Source organism: Mobula hypostoma, chromosome 27, assembly GCF_963921235.1.
Source record: "Mobula hypostoma chromosome 27, sMobHyp1.1, whole genome shotgun sequence".
Taxonomy (NCBI): domain Eukaryota; kingdom Metazoa; phylum Chordata; class Chondrichthyes; order Myliobatiformes; family Myliobatidae; genus Mobula; species Mobula hypostoma.
In genome coordinates, this window is record NC_086123.1 from 2,311,531 (window position 1) to 2,328,000 (window position 16,470).

General features: G+C 42.5%; 1 protein-coding gene across 6 annotated transcripts in view; it reads left to right on the plus strand.

The window, feature by feature from the left end:
• The window catches only part of LOC134338347 (oxysterol-binding protein 2-like), a 362,830-nt gene that overhangs the window by 207,559 nt on the left and 138,801 nt on the right, over nucleotides 1-16,470 (plus strand). For all 6 annotated transcript variants that reach the window (XM_063034118.1, XM_063034119.1, XM_063034123.1 and 3 more), the window contains one exon: nucleotides 3,817-4,067. In XM_063034118.1, the coding sequence (XP_062890188.1) occupies nucleotides 3,817-4,067 (251 nt within the window). The remainder of the gene's footprint in view (nucleotides 1-3,816; nucleotides 4,068-16,470) is intronic.

Consider the following 16,470-nt stretch of genomic DNA (forward strand, 5'->3'; position numbering starts at 1 on the left):
ACAGCATTATAAAAAAATGGTAAAAATGTTTACAGTGCAGAGCAGTGACTGAGGTAATAGCTGGGGGGGGGTGGGGAGCTAACTAGAATAGTTGATCAGATTAACTGGCTGTGGGAAGAAATCTTTAAGATGGTATGAAGTTTTCGTTTTAATAGCCCCATAAATTCTGGACTAGTTCCTGAGGATTGGAGGGTGGCTAATGTAACCCCACTTTTTAAAAAAGGAGGGAGAGAGAAACCGGGGAATTATAGACCGGTTAGCCTAACGTCGGTGGTGGGGAAACTGCTGGAGTCAGTTATCAAAGATGTGATAACAGCACATTTGGAAAGCGGTGAAATCATCGGACAAAGTCAGCATGGATTTGTGAAAGGAAAATCATGTCTGACGAATCTCATAGAATTTTTTGAGGATGTAACCAGTAGAGTGGATAGGGGAGAACCAGTGGATGTGGTATATTTGGATTTTCAAAAGGCTTTTGACAAGGTCCCACACAGGAGATTAGTGTGCAAACTTAAAGCACACAGTATTGGGGGTAAGGTATTGATGTGGATGGAGAATTGGTTAGTAGACAGGAAGCAAAGAGTGGGAATAAATGGGACCTTTTCAGAATGGCAGGCGGTGACTAGTGGGGTACCGCAAGGCTCAGTGCTGGGACCCCAGTTGTTTACAATATATATTAATGAGGGAATTAAATGCAGCATCTCCAAGTTTGCGGATGACACGAAGCTGGGTGGCAGTGTTAGCTGTGAGGAGGATGCTAAGAGGATGCAGAGTGACTTGGATAGGTTGGGTGAGTGGGCAAATTCATGGCAGATGCAATTTAATGTGGATAAATGTGAAGTTATCCACTTTGGTGGCAAAAATAGGAAAACAGATTATTATCTGAATGGTGGCCAATTAGGAAAAGGGGAGGTGCAACGAGACCTGGGTGTCATTATACACCAGTCATTGAAAGTGGGCATGCAGGTACAGCAGGCGGTGAAAAAGGCGAATGGTATGCTGGCATTTATAGTGAGAGGATTTGAGTACAGGAGCAGGGAGGTACTACTGCAGTTGTACAAGGCCTTGGTGAGACCACACCTGGAGTATTGTGTGCAGTTTTGGTCCCCTAATCTGAGGAAAGACATCCTTGCCATAGAGGGAGTACAAAGAAGGTTCACCAGATTGATTCCTGGGATGGCAGGACTTTCATATGAAGAAAGACTGGATGAACTGGACTTGTACTCGTTGGAATTTAGAAGATTGAGGGGGGATCTGATTGAAACGTATAAAATCCTAACGGGATTGGACAGGCTAGATGCAGGAAGATTGTTCCCGATGTTGGGAAAGTCCAGAACAAGGGGTCACAGTTTGAGGATAAAGGGGAAGCCTTTTAGGACCGAGATTAGGAAAAACTTCTTCACACAGAGAGTGGTGAATCTGTGGAATTCTCTGCCACAGGAAACTGTTGAGGCCAGTTCATTAGCTATATTTAAGAGGGAGTTAGATATGGCCCTTGTGGCTACGGGGATCAGGGGGTATGGAGGGAAGGCTGGGGCGGGGTTCTGAGTTGGATGATCAGCCATGATCATAATAAATGGCGGTGCAGGCTCGAAGGGCCGAATGGCCTACTCTTGCACCTATTTTCTATGTTTCTATGTTTCTATAATGTTTTCAAGAAGGGAGTTTGGGAAAAGGTCATTTGCAGGGTGGATAATGTCTGCAATAGTTTTTCCTGCCCTTTTCTTTGTCCTGAATACATACAAGTTCTGCAGTGATGGTAAACTGCTGCAGGTGATATTTTCTGCTGATCTGATCCCTCCATCCCCCTCTCTTCTTTCCTCTCTCTCCCCTCATTCTCCCTCCCCCACCCTCTCTCTCTCCCCTCTCTGCCCTCCCACACTTCCCCATCTCTCTCTCCCTCCCTCCCTCCCATCTAGTTCAAGTTCAAGTTTATTGTCATCTGACGGTACGTATATACAACCAAACAAAACAATGTTCCTCTGGACCATGGTGAACCCACAAAACACATAGCTCATGAAAAAATACCCTAAATAAGTAAATAAAATGCAGTACAAATGCATTTAGTGCACAGCACAGGTAAATACTAAACTGTAAACACCTCTCTGTCCTAGTGACGATACCTCAGTGGTGGGAGGATATTCATTAGTCTCACAGTCTGCGGGAAGAAGCTGTTACCCAGTCTGGCAGTCCTAGTCCCGATCCTTCTGTACCTCCCTCCTTACAGTAGTGGGTCAGAGAGATTGTGAGATGGGTGGTAGTGATCCTCAACAATACTTCAGCCCTTTGTCTGCATCACTCCCAGTAAATGTCATAAACAGGAGAGGGAGGCCTAATACACTGTTTGCTTTATATGCTCTTTGCTCCATTGGCCCAGTTCTGTCATGCTGTGTCATTGAGCAGCAGCTGATGCTGAATGCAAGAGAGAATGAGGTACTGTTGAACCGATAACGTGAGAGTAATACAGCAGTTTATAGACGAGGACAAGTACTTGTAACATTGGTGTAAATGTGCCTTGTGGGGCTACTGAAATTCTCCACAACCACTTCTCTCGAAGATGGATTAGTTTAATTAGCCCAACCATTAAAAGTGAAGCCCTCTTCCTTTTTCACTACTGGACTCAGGCCTTCTGCCCGTTTTCCTGCTGCTCAGCATGACGCACAGTGAAATCCACAGCTCATTGAAGTTGGGAGCAGCTATCCTCCAACCTCCGGTGGAAGAGGTTGGGCAAATCAGGTTTTCTTCAGTACAAGCAGACTATGACTCAATCTAATTATTCTGTTAGATTGAGTGGTCAGGAAACCACTGGGGGTCCTCTAGTTCTTCAGAAGCAACACAGAGTTGGGTGGTGCATGGAAAGGAGAGAGAGGAGGTACACCAGAGCTGGGGTACACTGGAATGACACAAGTGATCCTATAATACAGGGAGACCAGAAGTTGGCATTGTTATTCATAGAACATAGATGTTAGCAGATGGCTTCATACAGGTACTCAAAATGGTGAAGATTGTCGGAAGAAGAGTTGATGGCATAAGAGAGAGAGAAAAGGATATGAGGAATGAGAGTTGGCATAGGCTCAATGTTCTAATCTTACATCATGAAGAGCTGTGGAAATATAAAAGATAAGAGCAAACAGAGTTAAAGTGACAACAAAATAGAGTGGGAGATCGAGAGAGATTTTTTAATGCAATCATTTGTGACCTGGAATGTCTTGCCTGAAAAGTTGGTGGAAGCAGAATTATTGATGCTTTCAGCAGTTCTTTTGGAAGAGAATTGTGGTAGACTGATTGGATAATTTTTTCAAAGATCTGACTTGGGCAAGTGGCCTCTATAATTTGCCAAGCACCTTTTAATGGAAAAAGTAATTGGGAAAGCAACAAACAGCTATTTATTGTGTCACCGTTGCTTTGGTCATTCAGTAGACATTTGGGTTTTGTTGTGGGTCACCTTTCTACCTCTTACCTAAGATTCATAAACCTGACTGGGTAGACTATTGTCTCCTGCCCCACCAAATTCATGTCTGGATACCTCAACTCCATTTTGACCCCTTTGGTTCAGCGCCTTCTCACCTACATCCATGTTCAGTGAGACCCTCTCTCACTGCTTCCCCTCTGTGATCTTTGTTGTGGGTCAGCTGTGCTCTTGGAAATTTGTCTTTTTGAAGAAATCCATAAAAGAATGAAAGAGAAAAGTATGCCAAAATCAGACCATCAGATGGCTTACTGTACTTTTCTTCTGCCCTCTGCCTCTCTTGTTCCTGTTTTGGAAGTATCCTAAGTGACCAGTGGTGTAACTGTGGAAATTTCCTCCTCCTGTAGATGACTCTGGTGACGAGGAGCCAACCTCGCAGTCTGATAAGAGCGAGCTGCACACCACCCTGAGGACGCTAGCCAGTAAGCTTGATGATCTGAGCCAGTGCAACGATCTCATCGCAAAGCATGGAGCAGCCCTTCAGAGATCCCTGAGCGAGCTCGAGACATTGAAGCTCCCAGCTGAGAGCAGGGAGAAGATTAAAGCAGTCAGTGAGCGAGCCACCCTCTTCCGCATCACATCCAATGCTATGATCAATGTAAGTGGAAGCATTGTTTTATCTGGCTGAAGGTTATGCACTGTTTTACTTTAGTCACCAAAAATTGCTAATTTGTGCAAGAACAGCCTGCAGAAATGGGGTGTGTAGCAGTTAGTGTAACTCAGTTACAGCGCCATTGACCTGAGTTCAATTCCCACCACTGTCTGTTGTTCTCCCCGTGACTGCATGGGTTTCCTCCAGGTGCTCCAGTTTCCTCCCACATTCCAAAGACAGGTTAGTAGGTTAATTGGTCAGTTGGATGTAATTGGGACGTGTGGACTCATTGGGCCAGAGGGGCTTATTACTATGCTGTATTTCTAAGGTAAAAAATAAAGAAATGAAGAGGCTATAAATGGATCTCTCTATATACTACACAGGAAAGTTACACAGATATGTACCTGAACCTGTTCAGTGCACGAACAGAGAACCAGAGAAAAGAGGGTAATATATTCAGGTATGAGACAAGGGTGAAATGATGGCCTTGGTGAAGGGGAAGTGGTGTTTTGAAGGTAAGCTGGGCAAATGGGGATCTGGAAAATCTGGGGGAGGGGATAATCTTGTTGAGGGGGTGAGAAATGTTATAGGAGAAGCAGGAAAGTAATCATGTCTTGAATTTTGCGGATCATCCCTGACACTGATGAACAAGTGTTCACTTTGTGCTTCCATTCTTCTGTTTCCCTGGGCAACTGGCCCATCTAAAACATGGCAATCTCTTTGCGTGGTTACGCCCTGAATAATGGTCTAAGCTGCAGAGCTCATAACTGTACTTCTCTCTGTGATATAAGTGCCTTAGATTTGATTGATCATCATCCAGGTACCTGGTTAATTGACATGAATGATAGAGAGAGGTTTAAATGATGGCATCAGTGGAAAGATATCCAATTATGTTGTTTTGTGTGAAGTGGGACTGTTTTGTAGATGGGTTTTTACTCTCTGCACAGTTGTTTGAGGTTGTTAATCACTCCAACAAATTGGCAGTCTTAAAATAACCCTGTCTGTGCATAAGCTCACACCATTGAGGTAGGTGTGAGAGATGTCTGAACACAGGACGGGTTGATTCAGGATGTTCACACCAAGAGAATTTTTATTTTGTTTGGTTATTTTTCATTTCATCACCAGAGCTGATTCCCTGATGTTCCTTCTGGGCACATCACAAAACTAAGGGCGTAGGTTTTGATTCCCAGTACGTTCCACAGCATGACTGAACTGTGGCAGATCTGACTGTTGACACTGTTCATGAGCCTCATTACTGACCAACATTTTATATAATAAATTAAAATAAACCATAATAATTTTGGGTGCCTTTACTGCTGGAGTGCACCTTGCCTGTAAATAGATGCTTCTGGACTTTTTGAGCTGTTTCCTTCAGACCTTGAGCCAACTTATTGTCAGTAATGAGGAATTAAAGCATTGACTTCTTACACCACTCTTCAGTATTGCTGCTTTCTGCATTAATTCATCCAGAGCGGAGTTATGCACCAATAACTGCGACATTGCAGCTGCCAACAGCTGGGATTGAATCTCTGCGTTTGCCAGTGACTGCAACCAAGGTAGACAGAAGGGAATTAATTGTATTTAGACAGCATAACCTCAAAGCAGCATGTTGCTAAACTGTCACCGCTGAAGTGTGGTGGTTTGCAATCTGGGAAATATTGCAGCCAATTTTGTACACAACAAAGTCCCACTAGAAACATTGTGATAATAAGATAATGTTGATTTCATCATCGTCATCAGGTGTCGTGCCCAGTTTGAGCTTTGACTGCCATGGCCCACACACTCCTGTTTTGGGTCAAGTGGATCAATTCATTGGTATTCATTTCCAGTTCTCTGGCTGCTGTCTCCATCATCATTTGTCTTTGTCTTCCTCTTGCTTTCTTCCCTTCAATCTTTCCCATAATTACCGTGCATTCTAACTCCTCTTTCCTAGTCACATGTCCAATGAAGTTACGTTGCCTTTTCATGATCTCATACATTATTTCTCTTTTTGTGCTTGCTCTGTTCATGACATCCACGTTAGATTTTCGTTTCATCCATGATATTCTTTGCATCCTCCTCAAAAACCACATCTCCACTGCTTCAGTTTGTTTCCTTATGTTACTAGATATTGTCCAACATTCTGATTTAGCAACTCAGTTATAAAAGTAGCCGCACTGACGACACAGCACTCCTTCAGTAGTGCACTCGAATGTTATCGTGTACCAACATTATTGAAACACAGAAACTGAAGAGTACATGTAAGGCACAGGGCTCTTAAAACAAAAGCTTCGCTCCATTTTAAAAGTTTCTTCAAAGTTACATCATCTTCACGCCAACATAGCGCTCTTAAAACAAAAACTTCACACCATTTCTTCTCCAGGCAGTTAATCTGATCAACCATTCTTATTTTATTTAATTTATTTTTTTATTTAGAGATACAGTATGAAATAGGCCCTTCTGGCCCTTTGAGCTGTGCTGCCAGTAACCCACCGATTTAACCCTTGTTAACCCCTCCAAGCCTGTTGGTCTATTACCTCAGTCACTGCACTGCATTATAAACACTTCAAAGCACTTTTTATAAAACAGTTTACATTGTAAGTATAAGCTGGTATTGATGTATTTTTACACATGATATTCCATATCCATACTTTACCAACAACTTATTTTTATATAATTGTCTATTCTTTAGAATTGTTGAATATTGTTATTTTTGTTGCATGTCATGCTAACACACCTGAACAAATTTATAATATATGTACAGTAAGTGAATTAAAACAAATCCACGTAGATCAGATAAAGTTGATCCTTGATCAAGCGGCCAAAAGGAGCTATCTTTTGCACTGAGCCATCTCTAAAGAGCTGGCAAAATATGGAAGGAACACTTCCAGACCACGAGATAAAATGCCAGTCAAGGAAGGACAACTAATGTTTCCACATGTATTCTGCTGGAATATATACTCAGAGTACAAAACCTCAGATCTCAGACCTAGATAGGACAGGGCAATGCTCTACATTTCAACAAGGAGTCTGAAATTAACAGGCCTCACAATTGCACACAAGTTCTCCTGCCAGTGAGTTGGTTGGAGGTCCAAGGAAAAATAGCCCAAATGGCCATTTTCAGCTATTCACTGTGCTCCTAAAGCTAGAGCTGATCATCTGCTGAATAAGTGCTGGAAGTTCGAGATGGTTACATCCCTTCACCACTCCCAACTCCAGCACAAAACCAGGCACCAAACTGATATTAACTAATGCTTACCATTCACAGTATAAATCCTATCTTGGTTTAACTTTCCAAAACGCATCATCTCAGATTTATTTGTATTGAAATCCATTTGCCTCTCATTGGCCCACTTCCCTAAGTGATCAAGATTCCCTGGTAGTTTATGATAACTTGCTTCAAAAAGTTTTCCAGAACGAGGGGTCACAGTTTGAGGATAAGGGGGAAGCCTTTTAGGACCGAGTTGAGGAAAAGCTTCTTCACACAGTGAGTGGTGAATCTGTGGAATTCTCTGCCACAGGAAACAGTTGAGGCCAGTTCATTGGCCATATTTAAGAGGGAGTTAGATATGGCCCTTGTGGCTACGGGGATCAGGGGGTATGGAGAGAAGGCAGGTACAGGGTTCTGAGTTGGATGATCAGCCATGATCATACTGAATGGCGGTGCAGACTCAAAGGGCCGAATGGCCTACTCCTGCATCTATTTTCTATGTTTCTGTGTTTCACTATCAACATCTCCTGATTTTGCGTCATCCATGAACGATGAGTGAGAACGCTGAAAACCTAAATGATTAATCCACTGTCAACGTGTACTAATGTTCCACATCACTCTACTATTTTTCTTTACAGTTTCACAGCAGAGAATTGTACTTCATACCCTTATTCACTGAGACCAAAAAGTAATAACTAACCCAACAAACTGACAGTCAGAGTCATTGGAATTATATAACCTGTTACCCATGCAGAATATGCTGTGGAAACTTTCATAATGGATTGACAAACTAGATTTTATATATCAGGCAGAAGCTGCTTCTCATGATGTCGATAACTGAAAAAGGATCTGAGTAGCAACTTTTCATGCAGAGGGTGATGAGTATATGGAACGAACTGCCAGAAGAAATGGTAGAGGCAGGTACATTGGTATCCTTTAAGGAGCACTTGGATAGGTACACAGAGGAGTGGGATTTAGGGGGGTATGGGCCAAGCACAGGAAATTGAAACTAGCTGGATGGCACTCTGGTCAGCATGCATCACTGGACTGCAAGGCCTGTATCTGTGCTGAATTGCTCTGTGACTCTATAACTCCAACGCTGGTGACTACTGACAGGTGAAGGTGAATGGCTGGTTAGGTGGCTGGTTTGCGGTTATGGATTGGGTGGGTTTGTATTGGAAACCATAAGACATACAGGCAGAATTAGACCATTGAGTCTGCTCCACCATTCATTCCCTCTCAACCCCATTCTCCTGCATTCGCCCCGTAACCTTTGACACCCCTAAAAATCAAGAACCTATCAACCTCTGCTTTAAATATACCCAAATGCTTGGCCTCCACAGCTGTCTGTGGCAATGAATTCCACAGAGTCACCACCCTCTCACTAAAGAAGTTCCTCCTCATCTCTGTTCTAAAGAAACATCCTTCTATTCTGAAGCTGTGCCCTTTGGTTCTAGATTCTCCCTTATCTGAAATGTGAACTGTTCGGATCAGGAACCTGAGGAAGACCTGAAATCAATTAGTTCAGTTGACTAATGAGCTTCAAGTCAACAGTGCATGAGAGCCTCTTTAGAAAACACAGTCTGTGGATTTAAGAAAAGAGTTATACATTTTTGAAAATACATTCAAATTGTCTGGAAGGTAAAAACAGATCACTTTGCCATATGCTCCAATGCCACACTTAAGTTTGCTGACAACACCTCAGTCATTGGCCAAATAAAAGGTGGTGATGAATCAGCATTATGGAAGGAGATGGAAAAACAGGCTGAGTTGTGCTATGACAGCAACCTGTCACTCAACACCAGCAAGACCAAGGTACCAAAGATTGTTGACTTCAGGAAGAGGAAGCTGAAGGACCATGAGCCAGTTCTCATCAGGGAATTGGAGGTAGGGAAGGTCAGCAACTTAAAATTCTTCAGTGTTTTCATTTCAGAGGATCTGTCCTGGGACCAGCATTTATGTAAGTGTCATTGTGGCTATACTTTCTTGGAAGTTTGCGAAGATTCGGCATGTCATCTAAAACTTTGACAAATTGTATAGATGTGAGGTGGAGGGTATATTGATTGGTTGCATCATGGCCTGATATAGAAATATCTATGCCCTTGAATGGACTTTTTTGAGGAAATAACATTCAGGATAGATAAAGGACAATCAGTAGATGTTGTGTACTTGGATTTTCAGAAGGCCTCTGACAGGTGCAACACGTGAGCCTGCTGAACAAGATAAGACCCCATGATGTTACAGGAAAGATACTAGCTTGGCTAGAGCATTGGCTGACTGGCAGGAGGCCAAGAGTAGGAATAAAGGGAGCCTTTTCTGATTGGCTGCCTGTGACTAGTGGTGTTCTGCAGGGATTAGAGTTGGGACCATTTCTTTTTATGCTGTATGTCAATGATTTGGATGACGGAATTGATGACTTTGTGGCCAAGTTTGCAGATGATATGTGGAGGTGTGGGTAGTGTTGAGGAAACAGGGAGGCTGCAGAATGACTTGGACCAGTTAGGAGATGGGTAAAGAAGTGACAAATAAAATACAGTGTTGGGAAGTGTATGGTCATGGACTTTGGCAGAAGGAGTAAAAGCATAGACCATTTTCTATATGGGGAGAAAATTCAAAAATCCAAGTTGCAAAGGGATAAGTTTTAGATTAGTCACGTGGTGAAAGGTTATGGGGGAGAAGGAAGGAGAATGGGGTTGAGAGGGAAATGGATCAGCCATGATGAAATGGTGGAGCAGAATTGATGGGCTGAGTGGCCTAATTTTGCTCTTATGTCTTATGGAAAAGCCTGCAAAAAGTAGTGGATATGCACCCTGCACATCACGGGTAAAACTCTCACCACCATTGTGCACATCTACATGGAGTGCTCTTGCAGGAAAACAGCATCCATCATCAAGACCCCCACCATCCAGGCCATACTGTCCTCTCGCTGCTGCCATCAGGAGGGAAATATAGGAGCCTCAGGACCTACACCACCATGTTCAGAAGCAGTTATTACCCGTCAACAATCAGGCTCTTGACTCAGAGAGGATAATTTCACTCAACTTCACTTGCCCCATCACTGAACTGTCCTCAAACTATGGACTCAGTTTCTAGGCTCATCATCTCATGATCTTGATATTTATCAATTATTTATCTATCTATCTACCTATTATTGTATTTTTATTTTTTTCTCAGCTCAAGCTGGTAAAACCTGAGGTATGGGCGTAATGCAAGCACACTCAGTTCTCAATTGCTCAGAACCTTTGGTCTATTTTAGTGGTGTTTAGTATTGTGGCTTTCATAAATATTGATGTGAAGGTCTAATTGTTTAATGCCATTGTGCAGTGACTTTGGGATGATACCAGTTGTAGATATTACTATTGGGACAATGTATACCTGTTCATGTTCCATAGTCTTTTAATTCAGCATATTTCTGGTACTTTTCACTTACTGATTTCTGTATGTTATGTGTGCTTGGAATGGCTATATCTATTAAGAAAGAAGTTCTTGCCTGTTTATCCTGTATTATTATATCTGGATGGTAAAGATGGATGGATTGTAATATAAGTTGCAGGACCCTAAAACTGGATCAGGCTTGTATTATAGTAAGCTATTGTGTGTCTTATGGGTTTGTATTTTAAAGCAAGATTTTAGTGAATGATGTTTGCCACTTGATTGTGTCTGTATAAGTAATCAGATTGAGTTAAACTGGTGCGGGATCTTGTAATATATTGTGTTATTTCTGGTTTCTCTTGACATTTCTGCATTTATAGTCTTGAATTTGCTGATATTTTAACTATTTCTGATAATTACTGTGTTAATATAATTTTTTCTTTCTGTATATTTGCACAGATTGTTGTCTTTTGCACATTGGCGATTGTGTGTCCTGTTAGGTGTGGTCTTTGATTCTATTGTGTTTCTTGCAACTACTGTAATATCTGCAAAAATAAAGAATCTTAGGGTTGTATGTGGTGACATCTCCAGTATGTACTTCGATGATAAATTTTACTCACCCACTTACTCACCTTCCCCTCACCTGACTGTACCTTATCACCTTCCAGCTTGTTCTCCTTCACCTGCCTCATTTTCTTATTCTGGCTTCTTCCCCCTTTCTTTCCAGTCCGATGAAAGGTCTTGGCCCAAAACATTGGTTCTTTATTCCTCTCCATGGATGCTGTCAGACCTGCTGAGTTCCTTCAGAATTTTGTTTGTGCTACGTTGCAAAGATTTGGATTGGATGAATGCTGGGCGTCTCAGACATGAATCGATCTTTGTCAAAATGTGGCTTTGCCACGTTTAGAAACTCCAGGTTCAGCACTCTCTTTCTTCAGTAATAATCATTGTTCTGCATTAGATTGTTCAGGACAAGATTTACTCTTTGTACCCAGTTTATAAAGAACAGAATCAGTAATGGAAAATGACGTGGTTGATTGGATGGAAATCAAGCTTAATGAGCACAGTAGCAGCATTTGAATCAGCAGATGTTTTGGACCACAGTAAGCATTACCTGAGGCATTGAAGAAGCTCCATCTCGGCAGTAATACCATAACTTTGATTGTCTAAAATTGGTTACCCTCCCATGAGATTTGCAGTTGCTATGGCTTATCATCCTGCGACATTGAAAGTCAAAGCCTTTGTGCAAGTGAACTCCAGCTCTGTAACACAACACAATAACCTCTTTCTTATTGCAGAGGGTTCGGGTGTGCACTGATGTAATTTATATACAGACAACCTTCTCCCTCATGGCATTCTGTGATCCTTGATGATTCTGATGTGTTTGAACAGTACTTCAGAAGCTGGCTGGAAGCTGCAGAGTCAGAATGGTAGGGAAGTGATTGCTGAGGAAAGAAGCAGCTGATTATGGGGGACAAGGCTTCAGCGCAGTAACAAAATAATCACTTCTGCTGTCGCTGGAGGATTCTACTCCTGTGTCCCTGTGGGAAGGAGAAGATGAAGGTGATCTTATACGAGATAGAGAGACAGAGAATCTGATTAGACACAAAGGAAATGAAGTCTGGGGGTTGCAGAGCTAAGAAAGGAACATTGAAGGCATTAAGATGCTGTAATTTGATGGTCCCAAAATTATTCAGTTATGACTTTAATTCCCAAACAGTAAAATGTATCATGTCTAACTTTAAAAACAGTGGCATGAAATGTTATTTACTCTTTTTTAAATTTAACCTCAAAGTAAATTTACAATGAAAGTCTGTATATGACATCACGTACTACCCTGAAGTTCATTTTCCTGCAGGTATTTACGGGAAGATTTTGAAATACAAGAGAATTTATGAAAACTATACATAAAAACAAGACAAATAGTGCAAATAAATAAATAATACTGAGAACATGAGTAGTAGAGTCCCTAAAAGTTAGTCTGTAGGTTGTGGAATCAGTTCCGAGTTGAGGTGAGTGAAAATTATCCATTCCAGTTCAGGAGCTTGATGGTTGCAGGGTAATAACTGTTCCCGAAGCTGGTGCTGTGGGATCTAAGGCTCCTGTACTTCGTAATCTTGAGTCCTTTCACAAGTAGAGTACAGATATCTTCTACTTGTCCTGTTTGTTTGTGGTTCCACGCCAGGCTGTGATGCAGCCAGTCAATATAATCTCCACTACACATCTATAGAAGTTCGTCAAAGTTTTAGTTGTCAAGCCAAATCTTAGCAAACACCTAAGGGAGTAGAGGCGCTGCCATGCTTTCTTCAGAATTGCATTTACGTGCTGAAGCCAGGACAGGCCCTCAGAAGTAATAACACCGAGGAGTTTAAAGTTGCTGACCTGTCCACCTCTGATCCTCCAATGCGGACTGACTCATGGACCTCTGTTTTCCTTCTCCTAACGTCAATAATCAGCTCCTTGGTCTTGCTGACGTTGAGGTTGTTGTTATGGTACCACTCAGCCGGATTTAAATCTCGTTCCAACATGCTGATACATGACCACCTTTGATTTGGCCCTTGACAGTGGTGTTGTCAGCAAACTGGAATATGGCATTAGAGCTGTGCTCAGCCACCCTCATAAGTGTAAAGTGAGTGGAGCGGGAGCCTTGTGATGCATCTGTGCTGATGGGCATCGTGGAGGAGATGTTGTTGCCCATCCAAACTGACTGTGAGGATATCGAGGATTCAATTGCACAAGGAAGTATTGCAGCCAAGGTTTGGGAAGTTACTGATTAGTTTTGAGGGGATGATTAGAATCAGAATCAGGTTTAATATCACCGACATATGTTGTGAAATTCGAAATTAGTTAGCTTAGTGGCAGCAGTACAATTCAATATATGAAAATATAGAAAGAAAAAAATTAAGTAATTCAATTACAGTAAGTATATATATATATAATAGTTAAAAATAGTGCAAAAGCAGAAATAATATAAAAAAGTGAGGTAGCGTTCATGGGTTCAATGTCCATTTAGGAATCGGATGGCAGAGGGGAAGAGGCTGTTCCTGAATCACTGAGTGAGTGCCTTCAGGCTTCTGTACTCCTTCATGATGGCAACAATGAGAAGAGGGCACGTTCTGGGTAATGGGGGTCCTTACTGCAAGTTCATCTACCTTATTCCATATACTGCATGCATTCAAATACACCTTCAGTGCTGTATTCACCCTTTTCAATATGCCAAAGATAAACATATCAATTAGAAAGCAGTGAAATGAACTGAAATCTGTGAAGTGTGTTTTTATTAATAGGTCAGAATGTGCTTTATTTTGTAGGATAGCTGCCCTTTTAAATCACTGAGAGACAATGCTGTAAGTAACAGATTACTGGGGACAGATGGGATATGCTTACTCAGCTGTCAAGTTATTTTACTTCACTGACTTCCACAACTGGAGGTTTACATCTTGGTAGGGAATTGTTTCTCTGGGGCCTGATGTCTCTGTGTGAATAATCTGTAATCTCTTCAACATGCTGCAAAGTAACAGTTAGAATCACAGCGAATATCGGTGCCAGTGTGGTCCTGGTGTTCATAAGTCATGTGGTGACTATTTTATAAAGGCATTCACATTAGCAGCTGAGGAGTTTGTTTTCTGGATGGGCTTAAGCTGGGACTGACAAATTGTTGTGGGAACCAGCCTGAAAAAAAACAGAAGATGTCTGTCAATGACCCACTCACTTGTTACTACAGCCTGCATTGCAAATATGGCTGCCGTTGGTCTAATATACAAGTGAACGAGTCCTCTCCACACCAGAATTAATTTCGACAAATTGCAGATCTCTCTAGACAACATTCACTGTCTACACATTTGGTTATGCATTAAGTGACTGAAAATTGTTTTCTTTTATTCACTGAAGGAAACATAGATAATTCGCCGATTGTTTCTCATCACTTTGTAAATCCTTTTGACACGGTCACCCTTGCTGTGTCTGTATGGAACAATCTCATATCCCGTAAAACACTCCTTTTGATACGTTACTGAAGAACTTTGTCAGGATGTGCTTCTGAGGTACTAAATTTTAATCTGTTAGGAGGCCTGATGTTAGCCACTTGCATTAAATGGCCCAACAAGCCCCAGAGACCAACCCTACCACCAACTTCCTGGCCTGTGCCCATCCCACTCCACCCTTTGCATCACCCCTCCCAATCCATCTCCTGGCCTCTAGACTCTCTGCTCAATTCCTCCACCCACATAACCCCAAACCCACCTGCCTGCGGATCTGGTCCCTGCCTCGCCTGCCACCACTCTGCACCAGCAAACCCTTATCCCTCAATCCCAACCATCTGCTGATCTGGTCCCTGCCTCGCCTGCCACCACTTTACACCAGCAAGCCCTTATCCCTCAACCCCAACCATCTGCTGATCCGATCCCTGCCTCCCCTGCCACCACTTTACACCAGCACACCCCCAACCATCTGACAGAAACTCTGGTGAAATCCCAGCCTCTGTTCTGCCATTTGATCATAGCTGATTTATAGTCTCGCTCAACCCTATTCTCCTGCCTTCATCCTGCACTCTTTGATGCTCTTACTAATCAAGAACCTATCAAGGTCCGTTTTAAATATACCCAGTGACTTGGCCTCCACAGCCATCTGAAGTAATTCCACAGATTCACCACCCTCTGGCTCAAGAAATTCCTCCTCAACTCTGTTCTAAAGGCATGCCCTCTGATCCTAGACTCCCTCGCTATCAGAAGCATCCTTTCCACACCACATTATTCGGGCCTTTCAGTATGTGGTAGGTTTCAAAGTGATCCCTCCCTCATTCTTCTAAACTCCAGTCAGTACAGGCCCAGAGGCATCAAATGCTCCTCATGTGTTAACTCTTTCATTCCCTGGGTTATTCTTGTGCATGTCCCCTGGACTTCTGGAATTGTGAGAGAAGAACCCACACTTTTAAATGTTTAGACCCGTCATACTTGACCTGGAAGGGCTCACTATTCCTGTGAGGCAAAATGGCCCATGTATTTACTTAAATTCTCACACTCCCTTTAAGATGCAACTTACTTTTCTTGGCAACTAACTTTTGGAAGTGATGGTTGCACACTTGGGCTCAATGCTCATCAGCCAACTGAACTAGTTAGTTACAGGTGCCCCTCAGGTTCCTAGCGTGGTGGTTAGCAATCATTTTACAGCTCTAACTGTAAGATATGGGTTCAGTTCTCATCGCTGTCCGTAATGAGTTCCACCCGTCACCCCGGGGTTTCCTCTGAATGCTCCAGCTTCCTCCCACAATCCAAAGGTGAATGGATTTGGGTTAGTGAGGTGCTGGCATGCTGTGTTGGCATTGGAAGCATGCCCCAGCCAGCACACCATCAGTTGTGTTGGTTGTAAATGCACTGTATGTTTTGATGTAGATATGACAAGTAAAGCTAATCTCTTAGATCACCCTGAAGCACAACTCAGTTGGATTTAAAACAGAATCACGTTGTAAAACAGCACGCACACAAAATGCTTTTTTCTCCATTCCTTCTGAAAGGTTTCGGCCCGAAATGTGGACTGTGCTTTTTTCCATAGATGCTGGCTGGCCGGCTGAGTTCCCCTTGCATTCTGTGTGTGTTGCTCAGATTTCCAGCATCTGCAGGTTTTCTCTTGTTTGTAAAACCTTGCTTGTGGAGCAAAATTGCAGCAGGCTCTGCTTTTCAAAAACGTGCACTTTGTTAATATAATATTGTCAAGATTGAGTTTGGGTTTGTAATTGGTTTCACGGATGTAATTGGACTCGAAGATATTCTTGAGCATGGTGTTGTAGGTTTAGAGCAATAGAGGAGGAGGGAGTGAGGAATTGTTCCGGTTACAGCGTGTGGCAACATC